Here is a 26663-nt window from a genome sequence, read left to right as displayed (position 1 = left end):
CGAGCTCACAGCCCACCTGATGTTAAGTGGTTACTGGAGCCCATAGGCATCTGCAACGTAAATGCGCCACCCACCTTGAGATATGAGTTCTAAGGTCTCAGTATTATGTAGTTACAACGGCTGCCCTACCCTTCAAATCACTCACAAGAGGACTCACAAGAGGTCCTACCACCAGTAATTACGCAAACTATAATTTTGCGGGTTTCATTTTTATTACACGATGCTATTCACCGTTATAATGATAAATGTAAATACGGAGTCATCAATTTCAAATAGAACTATGCGGACGGGTCGATTCTCTACAATTTCACAATGCACCTAAATAAAAGTTACTATCATGCAAATTTATCAATAACACTGCTGTTGACAGAATCACTATGATTGCACAATGAACTGTGCGGTGTCACGTAATTTGAAATGGAACAATTTAGTAATTTAACGCTATGTTCAAAGTTCAAAGCGTTACTTTGGATTTGTTGGCAGAAAACAAACAAGTGCCTGCAAGTACAATCGTTCGAAATGTAAATAGTTTTGATTAAATAAATTAGAACTTTATAGTCTTTTTTTTATTGCTTGGATAGGTGGACGAGCTCACAGCCCACCTTAAACATTTACAACGTAAATGCGCCACCCACCTTGAGATGTAAGTTCTAAGGTCTCAATATAGTTACAACGGCTGCCTCACCCTTCAAACCGAAACGCATTACTGCTTCACGGCAGAAATAGTCTCGCGTTTTTATCGTCACTTTGTTATTTCCGTTTGGAATACCTTACAGTTTTCGTGGTCACGGACGGCTAACGTGTTATTCATCGACATTTCAATATTATTCTTGTGTTGATGATTGGAATTGTGATGATTATCCTACCATTCACACTAGAATTCGAGAAGGCTTTCATAATCCGTCGACACTAATTCTAACTTTCACTGGTGGTAGGACCTTCCGCCGTGAAGCAGCAATGCATTTCGTTTTGGACGGTAGGGCAGTCGTTATAACTATACTTGAGACCTTAGAACTTATATATCAAGGTGGGTGGCGTATTTACGTTGTAGATGTCTATGGGCTCCAGTAACCATTTAACACCAGGTGGGCTGTGAGCTCGTCCACCCATATAAGCAATAAAAAAATAAAAATAAAACTAAGCATAGTAACTATGTAGTAGTAGTAGTAGTAATAGTTAATCGAGGAGGGCGTCATAGTTTTTATCCGGTTGACAAGCCAACAGACCACCATATGCCCTAACAAACTTCAAATAGACATTTTATATTGTATCTTCCGATTAATACATATATTATTGTCGTAAGGATACTCTGGCCTCAAATTTTTATGTCTGCTCAAACAAATTAAACAAAGCCGTATAGGTAAAGTCATTGGTTCGAGCAAATTCCGTTGACCTGCAACCTAAATGTTCATACTAGTATTTAAAAAAAATACGAAAGTGGGTTCGTTTATTACGTTTTCATTCATAATCTAGTGAACTGACTTGAAAGAAATTCGGTATGAAAATAGAAACCTGTGAAAGAAGCTGCTCTTCATCCCACTGTCGAACAAATATCTCCTCCTACGACGTACAAAGTTAAATGTATGCGGGCAAAGCTGTGGGTGGACAGCTAGTATATATACTTGTAGTATATATACTAGCTTTCCGTCTTGTGTTACGGTTTGTTAAATTAAATCCAGGCTCTTAGTTCCTAAGATGTATCGCATTAGTTGTTATATTCGTATCTTGTTAGTTTATAAGCAATGATTTACATTTGAAATGCAAAATTGAAATAAAAAATTTAACATTACTACAGTTAGTACAGTACTTAACGGTAGGCAGCGGCTTGGCTTTGCCCCTGATATTGCTGAAGTCTATGAGCGAGGGTAACCACTCACCAACCATGGGCCGTATGCTCGTCTGATTACAAAGGCAATACAAAAAAAAACATTGCGGAAGATGATTTTTTTATTGTAAACGAAATTGCGCCTTGATAATTGATAGCCTTGAGAGGCTATTTCAGCTTCTCCTTGACGTGTAGGTGAGCTCACGGGGCTCAAACTGGAGCGTTGCTAACACTGGCCCTAGCAAGAGTAGTACTTCGCAGAATCTACCACCGGATCGGAAACGCGACCCACTGAGAAGATCCGGAGGGAAACTCAGTGAGCTGTGTCTATGGGTTAATTTACTTGTCGAGCCCTTCGTCGCAAGCGACGAGTTTGGCGAGGACGGTGATCGGTGCTTAAGGTACCTTTATTGCTTAGATGGGTGGACGAGCTCACAGCCCACCGGTGTTAAGTGGTTACTGGAGCCCATAGACATCCACAACGTAAATGCGCCACCCACCTTGAGATATAAGTTCTAAGGCCTCAGTATAGTTACACCGGCTGCCCCACCCTTTAAACCGAAACGCATTACTGCTTCACGGCAGAAATAGGCAGGGCGGTGGTACCTACCCGCGCGGACTCACAAGAGGTCCTACCACCAGTAATTACGCAAATTATAATTTTGCGGGTTTCATTTTTATTACACGATGTTATTCCTTCACCGTGTATGTACGTAACGAAGGTTTTGTTTTCAGTGTGAGTGGGTGGGCACGCGCGAGGTGGAGGCGGCGGTGCGGCGGCGGCGCGGCGACGTGCGCTCGCGACTGTAAGCGTTCGCCGACGCCCGAGGAACATGCGCGCAGTCAACACGCGCCGCGCCGCACGATCGCGCGCTACACAATGCTCAACATGAAGCTAAAGGAGCGCTTAGCGCTCGCGATCAGCGCCTCCCTGATACTCTTCACTTTGATGCTTGTCGTCGATCTGCAAATGGACTATGGAATTTCCGGACACAGGGTACCCCTGCACGGCCGCGTCAGGATCGGCGACGTAGAAGATAAAGGCAGATCAGCCTACATAGAGTTTCGGAAGAGATTTTTGCAGAAAAGGTGAGTTTTGCGATTCTTGTTCAGTTTTAAAAGTGATCTGTGTGTAGTAAGACTTTTTTGACAAAAAAATACACGTATTACAATATGTTTTATTTATGAAATTTGATAAATACATAAAAAAAATGTTGTGTACCTTTTATCGGAAACAATTCTGTGGAATTTAAAAATATAATACAAGAAGCAAGCTCCGTAGCGTCTGATTTTTATCTTATCACAAAAACAATGACCCTTCGATAATGCTTAAGACATGATGTTTAATAAATATGTTTAATACATATAACATACTTATTTAATGGTATTTCCTTTAAATTTTATTATTAAATTAAAGTTATTTTAATAAAATATTAATTAAAATATTAAAATTTAATTAAAATATTAAGTTAAAATATATTATTAACATTAAATTTGATGTAAATCATGTCTGAATGTAAATTGGTAGTCAAAACATAAATTCAGATATTTCGCATTCCAACGTATTAGTTCACATTCCAACTGTAAACAGCTGATAAAAATCAAAGCAGCTTTGTAAACTATACAAAATTTAAAAGGTATGATTAAATTCTAATTAAATAATGTGAATGACTTTAAAAAAACTTACGAAATCGCAATTCAAGCTTCACAGATACTATAATGTATATTTTCTACGTTTCCAAGTGATCATTACAACTTTACAAATTCCTCGACAATTTGTTATTATAATCGAAATAGACCGAAATATACTAAATCCATTATTCGTCGCCAAATGAAAATAGTTGAGAGTCAAAATAATTTAAATCTTTTATTTAAATTGAACGCAGTGATACCGATGTTGTCAATAAAACATGTTTTGCTAAAATGCAAAGGAATTCTATGTATATTATAGGAACATTGACCTTAAATTTCGGACTCAGATCCGTTCTTTTTTTTCTTCTTCGTAGAAGTCCAATTTTAAGAACACGTTCGCTCTTAAACGAAACGATATAATATTTCAACAAATATAATAATGCCAAAAAAACCCAAAACGGTGTCATCCGCTGACGATCCCCAACCTATCAAGCCTCATAATTATTTTTTTTATCGTGAATCTAAGCCGTACTTATTAAATAGAGTTGGAACGTAACAATTTTATTAGTATTATTTTCTCCGTTATCTACTCCTGTTATCGGTGTTTGCTGGTTTGTCTGTGTCTTCTTTGATAACGCACCGGGCTACGCTCAGGACGTAAATGAAGTTCGTTAGATTCTACCTATCAATTAATTCTGTTATTCAAGATTGAAACTGGTTTCGGGTGTATTCCTTTTACGATATTCTAAAATTTGTCTTCGTTTAATCGTAATTAGGTGTAATAAAATGTTTTTTATTACAAGTTTATCCTTTGTTATTCGTAACTGGTTTTGTTTAATGGCGGAGATAAGTGCTGTTAATAGTTTGTGTTAAGGTAAACCTATTTTATTTTATATCTTTTTTGAGTGCTATAAATCTTATGAGTGTAAGAAGTAAAAAAAATTACATTGTTTTTTTTAAATACTTTTTACCCAATTTACCACACATTTAACGAAGAATTAAGGAGATATTTATGATTTTTTTTTTAAATACGTTTTCTATTTTTTCGATACAAATTAATACAATACTTATTGTTAATGTAAAGTAACACAAACTTTTTGTGGTATAGCTAATCGATATTGTAATTAAAACGTGTTTACTAAGAAACGGATAATCACCGTTATATAACTGTTATCATTGTATTTAAATACGGAATTTTTGAGATCTGTGTTTTTAGTCTTTACTTGCTTTATCTGTATTAAACGAATCAAAAGTAGTGCTGGGACTTGTCACGGTCACAGAAAGACTTAAGATTGTTGATAAGAATAATTTAAAGAATGAAAATTCCATCATGGTGGTGTATCCAGTAGACAATATTGAAAAAATATGATTTTCCAAGCTCTCCAATTTTAGATTTTTTTTTTAATGAGTTAATAAATAAATTTCAAGGCCGAAATAGAATTGTGTTTGGTGACAGAGAGAATTTTAATAAAAAGGAAAAAGAATGATTTATATTTCTGGTAAGTTTACATTACATGAAATTGTCTAAACTGAACTGACAGATGTGGCGTACGAGAACATTTTAACCGCGGCTCAAACTGTACAATTTAATTTGTGTGTGTATTTTTTTTTTATAATCGCAAAAGGCGCTGCTACTGGCTTCATATTCGGGATTTTCTTGGCTTTTAGAACTGAGCAATCCATAAATCACCAGCCAATCAATCGATGCCATTGAAACGTTAGCGACCTAAAGGATAAGACGCCCGTGAACTCGTGAGCGGTGCGGTTATGGCGAGGTCAATTTTCGCATGCAATTATATATATATATTTTATAAGCTAATGTTGCACCTATTCATAAATAATGACCACGATGAAGGAAAAATACGATGCAATAAAACGAAGCACGCAATAAATAAAGGAATTGTATAATTACTGATACTAATATGTATCTAAAGTTCAGGGTTTCGGTTCTAAGGGTCGGAAAATACCCCGGTATATTATAATCTTCAATCTCATCGATTCTATCATGACAGATGCTATATAATTTTTTTTTCTACTAGTGTAGATATTAAAACTTTTTTTACTTAGTGAAAAGGTATTATTCTGGATTTCATATTTCTTAAAATCGTTCATCGTATTTTTATTCAATTACTAGTGGTCCCTAAGTAGTCGAAATTCGACTATAATTAATTGAAATTATAAATTTGGACATTATTACGGTTCTATTGTCAATTATTATTTATTTTAATTCGTTAATCAAGATTTCGCCAAGACTACACTATAAGCAAATAATATTAATTTATTCTCAATTTGACTATACACTTTATACAATAACAAAAGTTTGACAAATTTGTGTGCGTCAAATACATGGTAGTGTGTGTAGTGTTTTTTGATTTAATGTATTTGTAGGCATAATTTAAAAAAAAAAATAGCATTCTGCACGCCTTCTCTATATTTTATAAAAGTGTGGGAAATTTCATACTCCTCCGTCCGCGCAATTTTCGTAAAAAGGGATACAAAGTTTTTTAATATATAGATTCAGACTTTTCAAAATGTTGTCAAATATTGCACTATCGATTGCACCTATTATTAAGGTCACATCTGTTATGTACTTTTTGTCAATTTGTCAATGTTTTATATTGATGATCACTTTGTTGATGCAACTAAATAAGTCCATAAATAGATAGTGCGTTCACTTCATTATGCCTATTCTTTCGAGTAACCACTCAACATCGAGCGGTCTGTGAGCAAATGACGGTGTTACGCTTAAAGAGCAATAAAAACAATTCAATAACAGCCGCTGTGACAGTGCGACAGTACGATAATAGTTTTAATAGATATAAAATTTGGCAACGATGAAATTGCGATGCGTCTCAATTAATTGAACTTTTTATTAATCGGGGTGAAAATAATTTGGAACAATCATGTCCCAAACTGAAACAAAATATGTAGTAATAAAATTATCTTTTAGGTTATTAAAATAATATTATGTGTAAATGTTTGGAAATAAAATAATTAAAAATATAGAATTCAGTTAGATATTTACACTGTCTAACATATACAATGTTTTAGACACTCATAGTTCCTCATGAAAAGTTCGCGTTGTACAGGCTGTTATGTAAATATCCCCCAAGCTGGTACCGATTTTCTGAAGAAATACGTACTTAACAAATGTTCACGATTGACTTCCACAGTGAAGGAATAACATCGTGTAATAAAAATCAAACTTGCAAAACTATAATTTGCGTAATTACTGGTGGTAGGACGTCTTGTGAGTCAGCACGGGTAGATGCCACCACCCTGCCTATTTCTGCCGTGAAGCAGTAGCGCGTTTTGGTTTGAACGGTGGGACAGCCGTTGTACTGTAAAAATTGAGACCTTAGAATTAATATCTCAAGGTAGGTGGCGGCATTTACGTTGTAGATGTCTATGGGCTCCGTAACTACTTAACACCAGGTGAGCCGCGAGCCCGTCCACCCACATAAGCAAAAATAAAATATATACTTTATTATTATTCTTTTTCTTTTCCTTAACCCACCTTAGGCGGAATCGGCTCTCTTAATTTGTCCGCATCAGAATTTATATCTTAACATGTCACTATCAAGTTGGCCTCCTTAAGTGTTCGAATCATATTTGTCGGTCATATGTTCGGGGGCGCCCTCATCCGCCTCTTTTTTCAAGCAGATCCAGTGCTCGGTGAACTTCATTAATATACTTTATAAAAAAAAAGTATTTAAAAAATTCATGACTCGAATAAAAACAATAGTCTCAGTTATATTTTCGAAGTAGTTAGTATATACACTACATGCCTAGAGTACCAATAAATAAAATGATTGAATAACACAATTTTAATATTGAATTTAAATTACGTTGACGATTTTTTATACATTGTCTATAATTAAACCCTTTCATTTATTAATCATATAAGTCCAATTAACATAGAACACACATTTCCATTTTAAATAGAATAGATACACGGTTCTATTAGCAAACACATACATATAAGCAAACAACTTACACACCAAATGCTCTGTTTGTTTGCTTGTATGTAATCTTTGAACGTGATTATCACTGTCTTCCACACGCCCGATGAACTTAAAAACTTTGCTCACGCATCAGGGACCAATGTCAATACAATAATTCTATAACTTCGATCCTAATATTCTGACCAGTATCAACATGATAAAGAAATATGATCTTAAGTTTTAGTTACATTTGCTGTTTAAGTGTGTTTTAATAGTTATTTGGGGATATACGACAAAGGGGAGATCTTCCACCGAGCGGGTGATATTTGCTCGGTAGACCGACGGTCCAAATGTTGTTGTTCGGAACTTGTATATATGCGCTTTATCTTGAAAATGTCGTAAGCGAGATTCAGGCATCTGTCAATTATCTTGCGTTGTATGATGGCTACCCGCCACCTCACTCCCCTCCGCGCAACGGTAGCGCGGAGGGGAGTGATGTGGCGGGTAGCTTACGTCGCTTACGACATTTTCAAGATAAAGCGCATATATACAAGTTCCGAACAACAACATTTGGACCGTCGGTCTACCGAGCAATATCACCAGCTCGGTGGAAGATCTTTCCTTTCATCGTTAAGACTCCCAAAGTTATTAAACTACATATATTTTTTTATGTTTCATTACGTTATCTTAAATGATTTAGATTATTTTAAATACGAATAATCCTAGTACTAATCACGTCTTTTAACCGATACTTAGCGCAACTAAAAGACTTTATAATTTAAAAGTACCAATACATGTGATATATTTCAATCAAATGAACGTAAAACTAAAGTATCCAATATAGTTAAAAATACGAAAAAACGCTCTTGATACTTATACTGTAATTCGTATCTATTATCAGTAATTTTGCATACAAAGATAAGCCATTAATTTAGGCCTTATCACACTCACAATGTGCACGATACGCAATAATCGATATCTTTATCGGCACTATCACTGGCTATTTATCTTATTTTACAACACAGACTGTGTTTAATTTTTCAGTATAGTTAGTCAGATATAATCTGTAGTTGTTTGAATTACTAGGGTTTATCTTAAACATATTATAACAGCCTTTTATCGACTATTCACATTATCGAATATCATTTTAATTCGATATATTCTAATTTCTGTATATTTTGATCCGAAATTCGTAATAGACATGTGTAGACAAACATAATACAACAACAAACAACATGTATAGTTACAACGGCTGAATGTTTATTTTGGTTACTTGAGACCTTAGAACTTATATCTCAAGGTGGGTGGCACATTTACGTTGTAGATGTCTATGGGCTCCAGTAACCACTTAACACCAGGTGGGCTGTAAGATCATCCACACATCTAAGCAAAAAAAATATAAAAAATTGCCAAATCATACTGCCTGACCATTCTTACCATAGGTATTATAGTAAGATATATTATTTCTATATGTGCATAACGCAAAGAGGTTTATCAAATGTGAATTTTGGGCTCTGAAGTGGGTGTTGATAGAAATATTTGAGAGAAGTTTCATGAAATCTATATGGGAGTGTAAAATTTTGTACAAAAATATTAAATCAAAATACCTTCGGTGAGCCTCCAAAGATTGGACATGGAAAAGAGCAAGTCTTGATTTATAATTTATGTCAGAACGACCTGACCGTAGACGATAGGCTAATATTCTTAAGAACTTCATCTGCACCCTTTCGATATCGCCGCTGTAGACTCTGTAGTATGGAGACCATACCGGAATTCCACACCAGCACACTCCTCACGATAGCAAAAAACAGATAAAGGACACTTTGCGGCTTCTTGAAGCCCTTAGTCGATATAGTCACAAATCAAGATCACGTCGATCTAATCACAAATCATAATTACACGGGCCTTAGGCGAACCCCTCTGCCCGGGCGTGGGCTCTCTACTTTGATGGAAGTAAGGGTCATAATACCGTATTCAACAAATGTTCACGATTGACTTCCACGTTGAAGGAATAACATTGTGTAATAAAAATCAAACCCGCAAAATTTTTATTTGCGTAATTACTAGTGGTAGGACCTCTTGTGAGTCCGCGCGGGTAGGTACTACCACCCTACCTATTTCTGCCGTGAAGCAGTAGTGCATTTCGGTTTGAAGGGTGGGGCAGCCGTTCTAATTATTCTTGAGACCTTAGAACTTATATCTCACGGTGGGTGGCGCATATGCGTTGTAGACGTCTATTTGCTCCAGTATCCGCTTAACACCAGGTGGGCTGTGAGCTCGTCCACCCATATAAGCGATAAAAAAAACGCGCGAACGGTCGTAGAACATCGACAAATGGGATATATTCTTATATAAAATAGTGATGAGGCTTTAGCCTCTCTAGGCATCTTCCTGCTGTCTTCTTATCTAATTTTTTTTTGTAATATTGATAACTACTACTAGTTGTTTATTAACTAATAGCTAACTATCATCTTGAGCTAGTGTGTGACGCACCATTGCCACGTCGCAGGCGCGGCAAGCATGCAGCACAGCAATTAACTACAACTACCTAACAATAGTCACGTGGGGGAGTCTGCCACCGGCCCTCCCATACAGAGATACGGGGAAGGCCATGGGTCCCTATACGGAGCAAACTGAGACGGGTAGGGATCGTGTGCACTCCCCAGATGGGGTAGTGGGTCACCCACGTGGGTGGTATAAAAGCGGACCCCCAAAGGGAATTACGGAAAGCGATTACGTCAATTCCGATGTAACGTCCGGCTCCGAATATCGTGCGGAGAGAAAGGCTCTGCTGGAGCTGCGACCTCGCCCACATATACCGCAGAGTGAGGTGATACCAGGCCTCAGCTGCGTAAGTCGGATTAACAGCTAACTGTGCTCCCAGCATAACTCATGTCTGTATGCGTCGGTGACCACTAGCACTAGCATGTTTTTTTTTTTTTCTTATTATTTCTTAGACGGGTGGACGAGCTTACAGCCCACCTGGTGTTAACTGGATCCCATAGACATCTACGACGTAAATGCGCCACCCACCTTGTTCATCGTCATTGTTATCAGTTCTAAGGTCTCAGTCAGATAGTTACAACGGCTGCCCCGCTCTTTAAACCGAAACGCATTACTGCTTCACGGCAGAAATAGGCAGGGTGGTGGTACCTACCCGCGCGGACTCACAAGAGGTCCTACCACCAGTAATTACGCTCATCGCTCAAGACGATCCATCGCTCAACATGAATGCACCGGACGTCTTATCCTTACTATATATGAGGCCTATAAAATCAAAGGCAGCTAAACGCCATAATGTCATAAAATGGATTAACAATGGCGCTATCTTATTTAGTTAGTTGGACACGCTTTAGTGTTTTCATGTTATAACAAATGCAGCTAAATCTGTAACAAATTCAGTTCAAAAAATTTATTTTTACTCAGTACTAAGTACTAATAAACGAAGTTTTATCATTTAAAATTCAGATAATTAGTAATATTCTCATCCTTTATAAATCTGCTTTAAAATAAAGAATATCGTAGCTACCCGAACAAAGTTATTCCAGTTTCTCAAACTGGGAGTGTTGCTAAAACTGGCCCTAGCAAGAGCAGTACTTCGATGGATCGAGAGGATCCGTAATGACGTGTTTAGGGCCGATTTTTGTAGTTTACCTGAATATTTGACAGACTTGGATTTAGCTGCCTTTGATTTTATAGGCCTCATATATGCTATACATTTTTATACCAAAAAATTCGTTTAAAAAAAAAAACATCTTGTAATCTTAAAATGTATACTAAGATCAATACAATCTTGATATAAAGCACCACAGAAATGTTGTTCATTTAAATTGAGAATAGAAAAAAATTCGAATTTTAAAATCAATTCACGCAAACAATAATAATTAATTACTTCGTTCAATAAACATAAAAGGCTCGTTCTCTTAGCCAAGAACAATGATTTTTTAATTAAAAACACAATGTTGTCTGCAAATATAGAATCCCAACAAATGAAATGTGAGTTCGCCACTTTACCTATGAACAATGTGCGTACAATGGCTCGTTATGTTTGACAATGGCACGCAAATAAGTAAAATCGAGGACTCTACGTAACAAACACGGCATCTTGCACTTGCGCCCAACTGATTCAAACAATACTGTTGACCGTTCAAAAACGTAATTTTAATGTGAATATTTTTATTGTGATTGTAGACGTGAATAGAATGGTGGTTGATTGTGAACCTTATGCACCTTGATAACATAGATGAAATCAGAATACTATTAGTATTGACTGTTGCATGGGGCTTAAGCTCGGACGCTTTGATATGGAAACACGCAGGATTGCTTTAAGCAACCAAAGATCATGACGTCATGCTCAACGACTTAAATTTATTTATTTATTGCTTAGATGTGTGGACTAGCTCACAGCCCACCTGGTGTTAAGTGGTTACTGGAGCCCATAGACATCTACAACGTAGATGCGCCACACACCTTAATTAATTCACACTTAAATTCGAATTAAATAAATTTGAATTAAAAATAGTGTAAGAAAAATGATTTTATTGTAAAAAAGCGTGGGGTACTTTTTAGGATATTATCAAAATAACCCTTCTACTCATATCTGTTCATAAAATATTTATAACTACTGATACCATGCACCCCACATTTTTTTACAATAAAATAATTTTTCTTACACTATTTTTAATTCTAATTTATTAAAATTTATTTTCTATTTTTTAGTTGGATTTTCTATAAAAGCGTATTTTTTTAGTTTTTTAAACTATTATTTATTTTTTATTTTTAATTGAATTTCAATTTTTTTCTTATTTTTTTTTTTTAAATATTGTATTGTCATCGGTCCTTAATAAGTATACCAAATTTCGAGTTAATCCGACGTTTTGAAGGGGTCAAAATCATGTTCAAAGATTCCGTTACAAACATACATACATTCGTCTGAAGCTAATAAAAGCGTATTAAAAGTAATGTAATAAGTAATGTCAGTGATTTATTGATTTGTTCGTTTTATTAGCATTCCCACGTCTTTTATTTCGTATTACGCGTGAGCGAGCGGTCGGTTCGTTCGTTTGTCGTCTATTAAGGTATTAAATTGTAAAACCTTATATTTTTCCCTTTTTTCCTGTCGTTTTCTTCAGTTGAACGGTCGTCTTCATTCATTTGTCTTGAAATAGCACACTATCAAGTCTGCGTCTGAGTATATGTCTAGTTATTGTGGGTCGTATGTCCTGTCAGAGGCTACACGCCATGGCAACGCGATTTTTTACTGTTGGTAGGACCTCTTGTGAGTCCGCACGGGTAGGTACCACCACCCTGCCTATTTCTGCCGTGAAGCAGTAGTGTTTCGGTTTGAAGGGCGGGGCAGCCGTTGTAACTATACTGAGACCTTAGAACTCATATTTCAAGGTGTCTGGCGGCATTTACATTGTAAATGTCTATGGGCTCCAGTAACCCATCTAAGTAATAAAAAAAAATATATATATATAGCTTTTGTGAGCACTAGGAATGTTTCTTAGTAAAATCAATGTGCGTCAGGTGGCGCGCGTAAATTTAACAAATGCGCGTATTTCATATAACGCGATAGCAACAAGCCACGACGAGCTTCAATCGTCAATAACAATTTTATTATTTTCTTCAGTGCGTTTTCGTGAGTCACAGACCAAAATTAAAACCACTTTTACGGTTTAATTTCTAAAAACAGTGTTCACTATTATGTAAAGTATTCGACACGTCATTCGAAAATAATGAAATGAATGTAATAAGCGCGAGATTAAGCCGTCAAAGTAATCCTGATAATAACACATTTTTTTTATATATAGAATGCATCAGAATAGAACCACATGTATTTTTTTTTTGAACTGATATTTGAACAGGGCTGTTATTGTGTACTAGTTAGTCGCTTACATTAAAACAAAAGCTCATTATACTTCAGAATTTACAAATAGTTATTAGTCACAGTTTTGTTTTCAACTACTATACCTAATTTCAAAAGTATTCGCTAGCTTAAAATATTTTAGAGAATTCTTAAGCGGGGCCGTTCACACGTTATGTCACGCTGTGCCTTAGACAATACATTGAAAAAATCACGATTATGACGTTGACCTTCGAAGGTGAAGATATACATATTAAGTGTTTAAACAAATATGTTGGAATGTCTTTAGATTTTTTTATTTTTATTTTTTTTATTGCTTAGATCGGTGGACGAGCTCACAGCCCACCTGGTGTTAATAAAAAAATATTGTACGTATAAACGGGCACAAAATTTTATTTTTAGAATAACTTTGAGTGAACATTCTCAAATGGTTGGTGTTAAGTGGTTACTGGAGCCCATAGACATCTACAACGTAAATGCGCCACCCACCTTGAGATATAAGTTCTAAGGTCTCAGTATGACGACGGCTGCCCCACCCTTCAAACCGAAAAGCATTACTGCGTTAGTTTTATTTATTTATTGGAGTTTATTCCTTATGAATTTAAAACCGATACAAAATTTTGACGGATAGTACAAAATACGAGCGTTTACAAAAATGATTATTTTCAATTCGAATTATTATATTCTATAATAGACTTTATTAAGCCTCTCCCGCATAAGCTCTTGCTGCTTGAAGCTGGAATCACTTCACCCATAAAACATTACAAACGCTTTCTTATTAAGTGACCATTATTACGACCTAAGCCGATATTGTTTCAATATATTTATTCCCTTAAAAGCCTTTAGTTCTTGAAATTGATGTTTAAGTTGTTTTGATTTTGCTTTTACCTCATTCTTATTTACAAAACAACAACAAACAGTAATTATTGTGTGATTGTTTCGCCTTTCAGTAGCGCGTTCATTGTTAAATATTTTGTTGTAGACGAATCTGAAAACACATTCACCTATTTTCTAATAAAAACGCTCGCAAATTTATCCATCAAACATTATCATGTCCCATCAATGTCAACATTACAGATGATAATCAGATGTTACATTAAATCTATTTTTGTCACATAACCTTGTTTTCGTTAGAATAAAAATTGTAGCCGCGACCGTAGCCTAAAGAGTGTAAGACGGCAGTTGTCCTCGTATCGATTGATGCGACTATGATGGGTTTCAAATCTTCTGACGCTTTTATTAACCTTTTTTTTTGTTTGTAAAAACTTATATAAATAAAAACATCTGTTCTTCGTGAATGACTTTCACAACTGAATGACCATAGATAATAAATACACTTAATATTTAAAATAAAATGCATCGCACAATAAAAACCATAGACAGAAAACTTATAAATAAAAATAAAATTACTAGTAATAGAACAACCTCTTTATAATACTTGCTCATTATTGAGATTTCGACCTCATTTGTCAAGGTGGGTCTAAAGGTTGTGGTAACTGTCTAATATCGGATTAATCACAAGTTTGTTTGCCCGTTTAGAGCAAAAATAAGAATTCTTTATTTAAAACTTGCGACTTATAATTTAATGGTACACCTGGTGCGTAGTGCATGTAAGATATTTCTCATAGTATATTGTTAGTAATCTAACCATCAGGTTTTAAATTTCATTTATATTACTATCTTTTATCTATTGCGGAAATCCATAGGCAACATTGTTCGCGTTTTTCACTAGTGGTAGGACCTCTTGGGAGTCCGCACGGTTAGGTACCACCACCCCGCCTATTTCTGCCGTAAAGTAGTAATGCGTTTCGGTTCGAAGGGTGGGGCAGCCGTTGTAACTATACTTAGACCTTAGAACTTATATCTCGAGGTGGGTGGCGCATTTACGTTTTAGATGTATATGGGCTCCAGTAACCAATTAACACCATGTGGGCTGTGATTTCTTCCAACCATATAAGCAATAAAAAATTGAAAAAATATTTTTTCTATATCTCCTGACAGTGTTACTTTTTTATAATTTCAAAAGCCAAATTGATAACACAGGTTCAATGACCTTTCATTTGTCAACAGCAACAGCAGCAATGGTTCCCGAGAATACGAACAGTCAGCCCAGGCCGAGACGAGTGGTCTTGCAACCGACGTGGAACCGAGGACGCCTGCGCCACCGGCCGATAAGTTCGACGACTTACAACAAATCCTGTTCGCTCAGCTACAGGGGTCCGCCTTCGATAATGCAGTGGTCATACCTCCGCACCGAGACCTGAATGTTTTGAGGCCCGAGAATCCGACTATTGGGGAGATGGAGGATTTAGAACTTAGGTGAGTTTAGAAAGATGGAAAGTAGCTTTAGTGTCTAGACGAATTCGAAAACCTGAATCGTATAGATAATTGGGGGAATATTTTCAAGTTTACAAATTCAGAACAACAACATGAAAATCGTCGGTCTACTGAGGTAAATAATCCCGTTCGGTACAGTTGCTTCCTTTGAGATTAGGATGAGCTCTCCATCTCTCTCTAATTTGTATTAGGTAGAGAAGTTAAGGGCTATAGGTCTAATAATTAGTTGAAGGTATTAGTTTTTGCAAAACTTTTTTTAACATATAGACAATATAAATGTTCAATAACAACAGATGGAGCTTCTAAAGAAGAACAAGTAAAATGTGGTTACAAAAGTATTTATAATTGAACTTAAGCAACAGGTACAATAATAGGCGATCTAAACATATCAGTCACAACTACATTTATCACCCTAGCACATTAGGGAACTTAGCTAACTTAACTAAACAAATATTTTATCTTGTTATTCAATTAAAATCAGCGCTAAAAGCTTTACTTTATAAAGCAAAAAATAAACTTTTAAATGTTTGGAATATCAAAAGAAATTATTCACATCGAAATGAAACTTACGAAAATTTTGCTTAATTTCTGTAAGGATAAATGTGTAATACGGTTAATAAAATGAAAACGTGAAGCTTGACGCGGAAATATTAATTTAATCAACTTCAAAGAAGGCAATTTATACGAGGTGCGATGTTAAGCAAAAACAAAAGTGAACAGCAGCCCAGTTAAGAAATATTAATTAAAATGTTCCGCGAAAAACGGATCCGGGAGGACATTACTAGGAGAACTCTCTAAGTTGGCGACAGCTGACATCCAAAAGTACGATTTATGTAGCCACTCGAGTTGCCAAATTAAATTATTAGCTGTTTCTGCACTGCAATTACGCTTCATATCAGCAATAATTCTGTTAAATGACTATCCGAAGTTTCACGTAGCCCAATACATTTCTCATGCCCTATGAAATATCCGAAACATAACTTTAGCGCGCAAACGTTAAAGAAAATTATTTTCATGCACAACGAACACCGTAAAACACTAAAGTATGCATCAAAATCAAACAAGCAGGTCGTCGACGGCCTCCGGTCCTCATCGTAATTTCTCTAAACCAAATATTAGACGGAATCTCTCAGGAACGCGTTGAAAGCTACGAAAGAATAACACATTTTACGCGCGTGCCCCTGTACGCTATCAACGACATTTCTGATACAAAACCATAAAAAAAAGGATCATATCATACGAGACAGGATGATTCTATAATACGAAATATGCAACCTTTCTTTATCTCGCAGAGAGGCAAATTTCACAAGGCCTACATGGAATCTTATTTAAAATCCAGTTACGGGCTCCGGCGAGATAGGCACGGGTCTTCGACAATAAAACTAAATGGAATGAATGCGTGATGGCTTCCTTAAGCGGTGCTCCCGATACAACAGGACCGCCTGGCTGTTTCGTGTATCATCGTGTATAAGAAGGGTTTTAACAACATGGAAAATTTTCCACAATCCCTTTTGAACGGTGTAATTTGTGTAAGATGTACATTCATTATTTAAGATCGTAAACACGTTTTTGTCCGAAGCTGTTGTAGCGTTCGTTTGTGACTGATTTCATTAATCTTGATATCGTGAGATACGTGGCAAAAAGAGTCTATAAATTTTAACGTGAGTTGCGGTTTGATTTTCGAATGCAGGTTATCGGAGCATGCCACAAATCGGGAATGTTACACGTACGCTCTTTAGTATTCAGTGCCGGCCTGCGCGGTGTCGCCTGGAGTCTCGCACCTACCGGCGGTATCCAAATCACGTCCACTTATGTGTTCCACGCAGCCAAAACCAACAAGCCGCCATCGGAAAATCTTTCATGTAAATCTTGACGCTAACGACTGGGCTTAGGAGTGTGTGCAAAGTTAAAAAAAAAATTGAGAAGCCTTCGCTATTTAACATTATTATTTATTACGAAATTGTAGGTTATATTTTAGTATGCTTTTAATAAATCGATCTGTGTTTATATAAACGGTATCTTTCAACGGAATTTTCATTAACGTCAAAACTCCCGATTGACTCGTACTAACGCGATGTACGCGTGTACAGTGCTGATTCAGATGGTAATACAATAATTTTATAATACTATAATTGAGGTGACATCTGCCATGAACTTTTGTCAATTGTTCAATGTTTTGTATTGATGATCACTTTGTTGGTGCAACTTAATAAATAAATAAATAAATTATTACTTTTTTGACCTAATAGCTTCATAAAGATAACCAAGATTTAAACAAATTAATTTTAGAATTTTTGCCTGTGTCACAGATTCGAACGATTACTACAAATGAAAAAGAATTTTTTTCGGAAATTTTTGTTTAGCGGCGACCGTCTCGTCTTCGCGTTAACCCGACAGCCTTTTAATAACTCTAGAAAGATAGATCTAGATAATCTTTGGTTGTTTAATTCAACATATAATATCTGTTTACATTTTAATCAACTGAAATTTAATGGCGCGACGACGTCACCATTCTTCAGCAACATTAGAACGAAAATATCACATTTGAATCTAATTTCAATAGCATTCATCAAATTGAGCTTATTTGTGATTATGAAATTATATGCAACTGAGATATCGGTATCAGAATTCAAAGCTGCTGTTACTAATATTCTAGGCTAGATAGAAACTGGATAAAAAAACAGGTTCGCAGAGACTATTGTCATGTGAGATATTCTAGTTGATTCTTTTTGAATTACAAATAATCGCATCGGATGAACTAATTTGCGATTATAATTCTGTAAATAGAAACGAGCTCCGTTGGCAGCTTATAATCACTTCGTTTCCTTCACAAAGCCATTAAAAAGATTAATTCCTCAACAAGTACTTAAGTATCTTTTTTAATTAAACAAAAAGATTGTGCATCTCACCAACTACATATAATATTATATATTTTATTAGAAGTTCCATCCATATTTTATTAGAGATTCCTTTATTAACTTTAAATCTCAATTATAGTTGACAAGCATGATTACTAGAGACAAGGCAATACAAAGCAACAAGAATACGGTCACTTTGACAGATAAGGTCGAGATTTTAATTTTAGGGTGTGAACTAGCCCATAGACACAATGCACTGAGTTTCTCGCCAGATCCCCTTAGTGGGTCGGAATTCTGATCCGGTAATAGATTCAGCGAAGCACTGCTCTTGCTAGGACTAGTGTTAGCAATTCTCTCAGGTTAAGCCCGTGGACTCACCTACCGATCCGCGTGAAGTCGGAATAGCCCCTTAGGCTACCAACGATTAAGTAGGGGAAAAAAAATTGACCGGAAACCGGAATCCTTGATCGCTTCGGTTCTGGATGTTGGTACCTTACCATACTGGCTTTTAATGCCAATACAAAAATACATGAAGGTTCTTTGTTACAGTGTCAACGCATCTAATCTCGAGAAGTTTCAGCTGAAAATCGCCCAGCATGAACTATACGAGGATGGAGAGATTTTGGTCGAAGCTATTTTAAAAGATATGGCCACGTTACCCGTATTACACGCAGGTACGTTGTATCAAATTATTTATTTAATCTATATCTTATGCATACTTTTATAAATTACTAATATTATAAAAAAGCTGAAGAGTTTTTTGTTTGTTTGGTTAAATGAGCTAATCGCAGGAACTATTTATTGGTCCGATTAGAAAAATTCTTTCAGTGCTAGATAGTTCATTTATTGAGGAAGGCTATAGGCTATATAACATCACGCTAAGACTAATACGAGCGGAGGACTAATAAATTATTCTTCAAAATCGTTTTTCCTTTCCTTTTGAGAGCTTCCGCTGCGTGCGCTGCGGAAACGGTTAAAGTTTCGCTAAAATAATGTATGACGAAATTGTTCCCCTTTAAAAATTCTCAAAAAAAGTTACGACAGCCTATGTCTATGGTCTATGGTGTATATTTAAGGTTGGCTATATACAACCTTTTATGCTAACCGAATTTGTTCTAAAATAAAACATTTTTTGTGAAGGTGTTTATATAAAGATGGTATGAATCCTTATCCAAGTAAATACGTTATTAATTACAAGTATTTAATTAAAAGGAATTTGCCCTTACATCGTTTGATTTCAATAAATATCTTTGAAGATATCGCAGTTTTAAAATAGCTTCGCAGCAAAATAAGGATTAAAAACAAAAAAAAACGACTTCAATTATTAATCTTCACTATCATTATCAATACAACTGACACTGTTATCACAAAGAAAATCCGCGTGATTACAAGAAACACCCAAATCACTTCAAGATAGACTGAAAATTGTAGATTTTTCTTGATTTCTTCCCAAGATCAGATCCTGATCCTAATGATTACAGGACCATTCGGAAAGACTACCCTTTCGAACAAAAAAAAGAATTATCAGGATCGGTTCAAGCATTCTCGAGAAATCAGTGAACATATATTAGAAGTCGTCGTGGCCTAAAGGATAAGACGTCCGGTGCATTCGTGTTGAAGCGATGCACCGGTGTTCGAATCTCAGGCGGGTACCAATTTTTCTAATGAAATATGTACTCAACAAATGTTCACGATTGACTTCCACGGTGAAGGAATAACATCGTGTAATAAAAATGAAGCCCGTAAAATTATAATTTGCGTAATTACTGGTGGTAGGACCTCTTGTGAGTCCACGCGGGTGGGTACCACCGCCCTGCCTATTTCTGCCGTGAAGCAGTAATGCGTTTCGGTTTGAAGGGTGGGGCAGCCGTTGTAACTATACTGAGACCTTAGAACTAACATCTCAAGGTGGGTGGCGCATTTACATTGTGGAGGTCTATGGGCTCCAGTAACCACTTAACACCAGGTGGGCTGTGAGCTCGTCCACCCATCTAAGCAATAAAAAAAAAACTCATTAAATGCATAAAATATAAAACATATCTTAATTTTAATTACAAAATGAGTCTTACACATGTAGTAGTTTATTTTCTGTTACTGGCCGCTTGCACGCCTAATTAGAAACATTTAAAAAAAGCATCGATAGCTCGTTCTTTTTTTGAAATTGGAGAATAACATTTATTTCTTGACTTTTTCTATTATTTTGGCGGCAATTCAAAATTAAATCTGAATTTTATTTTGTTCAATATTGGCAAAAATAAAAGTAGTGACGAGTCAACTATATTGGCAAATAATTGTTCATTTACATATAGATCATAATTGAATTTGAATTTGAAGTCGTCGTGGCCTAAAGGATAAGACGTCCGGTGCATTCGTGTTGAAGCGATGCAACGGTGTTCGAATCCCGCAGGCGGGTACCAATTTTTCTAATGAAATATGTACTCAACAAATGTTCACGATTGACTTCCACGGTGAAGGAATAACATCGTGTAATAAAAATCAAACCCGCAAAATTATAATTTGCGTAATTACTGGTGGTAGGACCTCTTGTGAGTCCGCGCGGATAGGTACCACCGCCCTGCTTATTTCTGCCGTGAAGCAGTAATGCGTTTCGGTTTGAAGGGTGGGGTAGCCGTTGTAACTATACTGAGACTTTAGAACTTGTATCTCAAGGTGGGTGGCGCGTCTACGTTGTAGATGTCTATGGGCTCCAGTAACCACTTAACATCAGGTGGGCTGTGAGCTCGTCCACCCATCTAAGCAATAAAAAAAAAAAAAAAAAAAAAAAAATATAGATCATAAGTGGGCGTACAGAAGAATAGCTTAAATTGTTCTGTCAAGAACGTTTTTAATACAACTGATCATTATGAAACACATAGAACTGTTGAAAATGTTCTTAGAAAGGCTCGGCCAAGAAAAACCTCTCCCAGAGAAGGTACGCTAATCGTTCGTGATGCTGAAAAAGACCCAATTAAAGGCTACAACCAGATTAAAAATAAAGTTTATTCGCTTGATGACCCGAGAAACATCTCGTCAAGAGTGATACGCCTAAGATTAGTGGAAACTAAATTGTTTGGAAGAACCTCTCGAAAGATACCGCTTCTTACCAAGCGACACGAAGAGAAGCGATTATTATTCGCAAAAAAATATATTAATTGGACGGTACGAGAATGGAAAAAAGAGTTTTATTTTGTGATGAAACGAAAATAAATATGGTAAATTCCGATGGAAAGCGCTGTGTCAGACATCCAGTAAACAATCCTTTTTAATTATAAATACACAAGGAGCATAGTAGCACGCACGGTGGCGGTAACATAAAAATTTGAGGGTGTTTTTCCGGATCTGGAGTTGGACCCGTTCGGAAGATTGAAGGTACAATGGATCAATGGCAATACAAAAATATCTTAGAGCACAATGATTCCCTACTCGGACGATCATTTCCATGTAACCTGGATCTTTCAGTATGACAATGACGTACATATCAAATGTTCACGATTGACTCCCACGGCGAAGGAATAACATCTATACTAATATATAAATCTACAATGGTTTTTACGGATGTTCCGTTATAACTACTGAACCGTGCATCCGATTGACTTGAAACTTGGTATCCATGTAGAAAAGACATATATTTAATGGATAGGCTAATATTTATATGAGTGTTGGACTTCATACAACAGTTGCGGGGGCGTTAATGATGAGAATCTTTGTGGGGGTGAGAAATAATAATTTTAATTTTAAATGCCCAGCGAAGCGGACGGGTACAGCTAGTCGTAATAAAAATCAAACCTGCAAAATTATAATTTGCGTAATTACCGGTGGTAGGACCTCTTGTGTGTCCGCACAGGTAGGTATCACCACCCCGCCTATTTCTGCCGTGAAGCAGTAATGCGTTTTGGTTTGAAGGGCGGGACAGCCGTTGTAACTATATTGAGACCTTAGAACTTATATCTCAAGGTGGGTGGCGCATTTACGCTGTAGATGTCTATGGGCTCCAGTAACCACTTAGCAACTAGGTGGGCTGTCCGCTCGTCCAACCATCTAAGGAATAAAAAAAGAAAAGAAATAATGCTTTAAAAATACTGTTTTTTATACTTTTTTGTTGTTGTTTCTAATTAGTTTACCATTATCGTTCATACCTTAAAACTGATTGAAATGTTTGTCCGTAATGTAATATTGAAACTGCATTTTTGTAGTGGGACTTATAATGTTCTTCTAATAAATGATAAACCGTGGAACATATTTTCGTCTTATTTATTGTTTAATTTCTAAATAAAAACGATTGCGGTGAAGTATCTTACATAATGTCAAGGACTGTTGGTAGTGAGTGTTTCTAATTATACGACCACCACTGTATAGACGTCACAACCGGATAAACGTCGCATGAACGAATGAACACTAATATAATATGTATTATAAATACAGTAATGATAGATAATAAATTGGTATAAAAAAACACGTCCTTACGGATCCATCAGATCCAATAACCTTTGCATTAGACGCCTTCAGCTCTAACATTAGGAGCAGGCTTAGGAACTCCGGTAACCGTACTCGTCGAGCTCGACAAAGAGGTCGACGTGCAACCTAACCCATGCATTAGCCCGCTGAGTTTCTCACCGGATCTTCTAAGCGGGTCGCGATTCCGATCCGGTAGTAGGTAGATTCACTCGCGAAGCAGTTGCTCTTGAGTTGTTAGGTCTCCTTCGGAGGCGCTCGGGTAGCTGTTAGCAAGTCCTGCCCCTCTTGGCTAAGCCTTTGCTCGTCTACCTGTCCTGGTGAAACTGGAAAGGCCTCCGGGCCACCAATAATCTTTCAATCATAAAAGAATGGTATAAAAAATATCAGCGTAAATGTCAGTAGGCGAAATTCACGGCACGCTTGGTGTTTGTTTTTCCTTTTACAATAATCGAAGATAGACGTGCGGTTTACGGCGCGGTCCTTATTAAATTGGTAATAAGGTTGTAGATTCCGCTTCGTCACAGTACACTTTGTATTATGACTTCTATGTCCGACTGAATTTAGTTGATTCTTTAAGCTGGAAATAAGCAGGATTCGTACTTGCCAAAAACAGATGCTACTTACAGAGTGCGAAAGTTGAAACATGCTTATTAAAATGAATTTATTTTTATTGAGCTTGCTACGAATATATGAATTCTTCGGAATTAGTCGGACACTCTTGCCAGAGTGGTTGTGGTTGCACTGATGATGTCCATGTAGAAGCATTCGTTAGGTCTCCAATGTTGTTGATTGCGTTCCTGGCTATCCGATTGCCAAACGGAAAAAAACGGTAGTTTCAATTCTAATTATCTTTTTCCTTTTTTTTTTAATCCTACCTATGCCGATAGCTTTGAGAGGCTATTTCAGCTTCGCCCTAACATGTCGGTGAGCTCACAGGGCTCAAACCGATGTGTTGCTAACACTGGCCCTAGCAAGAGCAGTGCTTCGCAGAATCTACCACCGGATCGGAAATGCGATCCGCTGAGAAGATCCGGCGAGAAACTCAGTGGACTGTGTCTATGGGTTAATTCGCTCGTCGAGCCCTTTGTCGCAAGCGACGGGTTCGACGAGGACGGTGATCGGCTTTTTTCGTAAAAATGTTTTACCACTATCGAGACTGTACTACAGTATCATTTTTAAATTTGCAGTCATTTCAAAATTATTTAACAAATTAAGCACTTATTTTCTGAATGCTGCTATAATTGCCCGCGATTTAACGAGATTAACATCTATTAAGCAAGTTGACTCGTTTAACAGAATTTGAATTGATTAATGACTCTATTTAAACGAAGCTAAACGTTGTGAAATTCAATACGATACATTGTTTTTTATCAGAGTAGACACGTAAATCAACTAATTGTTTTTGAAGGAATATTTGGTGGATCACTATATCAAATCTATATCTATACTAGCTGACCCGGCAAACGTTGTTTTGCCATATATAAGATTTCTAGGGAATTTCTAGTGTAGAAAAAAAAGTAACTTATTGTAAGTGTGTAAGGATGTGGTAAATGAATGAAATAGGCACGTAGCGCTTTGAACGATTAAGGAGTATAAAAATAACAAAACCTCATTCAACCACAGACCTAGGTAATGCCTCATTATAACAAAAAAAAATGTCCAAAAATAAAAATAAATGTTAGGGGTGGACAACCCTTATCACTTAGGGGTATGAAAAATAGATAGTAGCCGATTCTCAGACCTGCTAAACATGCATATAAAATTTCATAAAAATCGGTCAAACCGTTTCAGAGGAGTATGGTAACTAACATTGTGACATGAGAATTTTATATATAAGATTATTATATAAATCTACAGTGGTTTTTACGGATGTTCCGTTATAACTACTGAACCATGCATCCGATTGACTTAAAACTTGGTATCTATGTAGAAAAAAAATGTACTTAATGGATAGGCTAATATTTATATGAGTGTTGAACTCCCTAATAATAATGTTAATTTTAAATGCCCAGCGAAGCGGGCGAGTACGGCTAGTTACATATAAATAAGAACATTTTAATTTGAAATGTAGTGAAAAGAGTATGTACCGAATATAAAAATAAATTAAATACAAAGAAAGACGAAAAATAAGCAGGCACATTGAAGAAGAACGGCCGTTTTCTATTTTCTTGATGTCGTAAAATAAAATAAACGAAATAATAAAAGTGAAATGTAACGTAAAATTCTAAACTATAAACCCCGAAATCAATTTCAGTATTTCCAGTCGGCACACAAAACTACTTGGTCTTTATTTAAATATGTAGAGTTATAAAATATTCAGTATGGTGGTGATCGGACTTAGGAAACCAATTACTAGTAGACGACCTTTCGACGCCCACTAAATTCGAACGGACATTCGTTGCCTATTCATTTTAAATTGATTGTCGAAACAATTATTATCGCTTCATTATACGCAATATTATATAATCGAAGTAGACTTTTATTTAGAACAGCAAAATGAAATTTCACCACTTTATTTTAACTGTTAAATTTGTATATTGTATATTTTTTACTGGTGGTAGGACCTCTTGTTAGTCCGCACGGGTAGGTACCACCACCCTGCCTATTTCTGCAATGAAGCAGTAATGCGTTTCGGTTTGAAGGGTAGGGTAGCCGTTGTAACTATACTGAGATCTCAGAACTTATATCTCAAGGTGGGTGGCACATTTACGTTGTAGATGTCCATGGGCTCCAGTAACCACTTAACACCAGGTGGGCTGTGAGCTCGTCCACCAATCAGAGCAATAAAAAAAAAAAAAAAAAAAAAAACTTCTTGTCTATAGCCAAATTTTCACGTGACACTTCTTTACGCGAATCTAAAAATCGAATGAAACCAATTTAAATAATTATGGTACCTATTTTACATGTACAAACGTTCAAACAGGTAAATGTATGTATATTAAATGAAGTCGGGTCTGCAATCAGTTGCGAGGTAAGCAGACCGGGGCGGACATTCGTGCCACAACAATCTCGCCCTTTACTTCGGATTGGTCTTAAATATTTAAAACGCTTAAATGGATTTCATTGTTAATCTAACTTTATTGTATCCAAATTGTAAAATAGTTAATCAGAACTAACGTTGTTCTAATGTCAACAATTATACTTATCCGACAATATTCAGGCTAATGATTTTTGAAATTCAACAGAACAAAAGGAAGGCGGGACGCAGCTCAAACTCATAATAGACTATCCAAACAGAGTTCAAGCACTCTTTAAACCAATGAGGTGAGTAAAATGTTTATTACATTTAAATACAATAGTTAAAATTAGTTTTAGTAACAATCGCACTGGAATCTTTAATTTTTCACAATACATATATTGAAATTATCCACGGACATTACATTGCTAATGTTCTACCGACTGCTTCTGAATGACCTTATTATCCTATTAGTCAGCCTTTCGCATTTTCTCCGAACAGTCTTATCGTTTCATCGTGTTTTCAAATCATTACGTGTTACTTGAGTGTTTTTATCGTACAGAAGTTAGTTGAAGTGTACTTTGTAGTGGTCGTGTGTTCTTAAAGGAGTTGTGGAAACAAGTCTGTCATCTTGTTGGCGTGTTGTGCGTCTATTCAGGAAACTTCCAGAACGTTCTTTCACACGATCGGCTTAGCGGCTTCAACAACTACTGCTCGAGTACTTCGCTAAGTTCTGTCGTACCATTGTTAAAGTTGATTGTACTGTATTCGCCCCTACAAAATTCCATAT

At 36.3% G+C, this 26663-nt stretch overlaps 1 protein-coding gene across 2 annotated transcripts in view; it reads left to right on the top strand.

Moving 5' to 3' along the window:
* Positions 1 to 26663, top strand: part of LOC114240700 (extracellular serine/threonine protein CG31145) — a 142419-nt gene that overhangs the window by 100108 nt on the left and 15648 nt on the right. For both annotated transcript variants that reach the window (XM_028171350.2, XM_089734352.1), the window contains exons 3-6: positions 2561 to 2914; positions 15338 to 15586; positions 19012 to 19136; positions 26103 to 26181. In XM_028171350.2, coding sequence (XP_028027151.2) covers positions 2706 to 2914; positions 15338 to 15586; positions 19012 to 19136; positions 26103 to 26181 — 662 coding nt within the window. In that variant the 5' untranslated portion in view covers positions 2561 to 2705. The remainder of the gene's footprint in view (positions 1 to 2560; positions 2915 to 15337; positions 15587 to 19011; positions 19137 to 26102; positions 26182 to 26663) is intronic.

This window comes from Bombyx mandarina, chromosome 17 (genome assembly GCF_030267445.1).
Source record: "Bombyx mandarina strain Sakado chromosome 17, ASM3026744v2".
Classification (NCBI taxonomy): Eukaryota; Metazoa; Arthropoda; class Insecta; order Lepidoptera; family Bombycidae; genus Bombyx; species Bombyx mandarina.
This window is presented reverse-complemented; position numbering and strand designations above follow the sequence as displayed.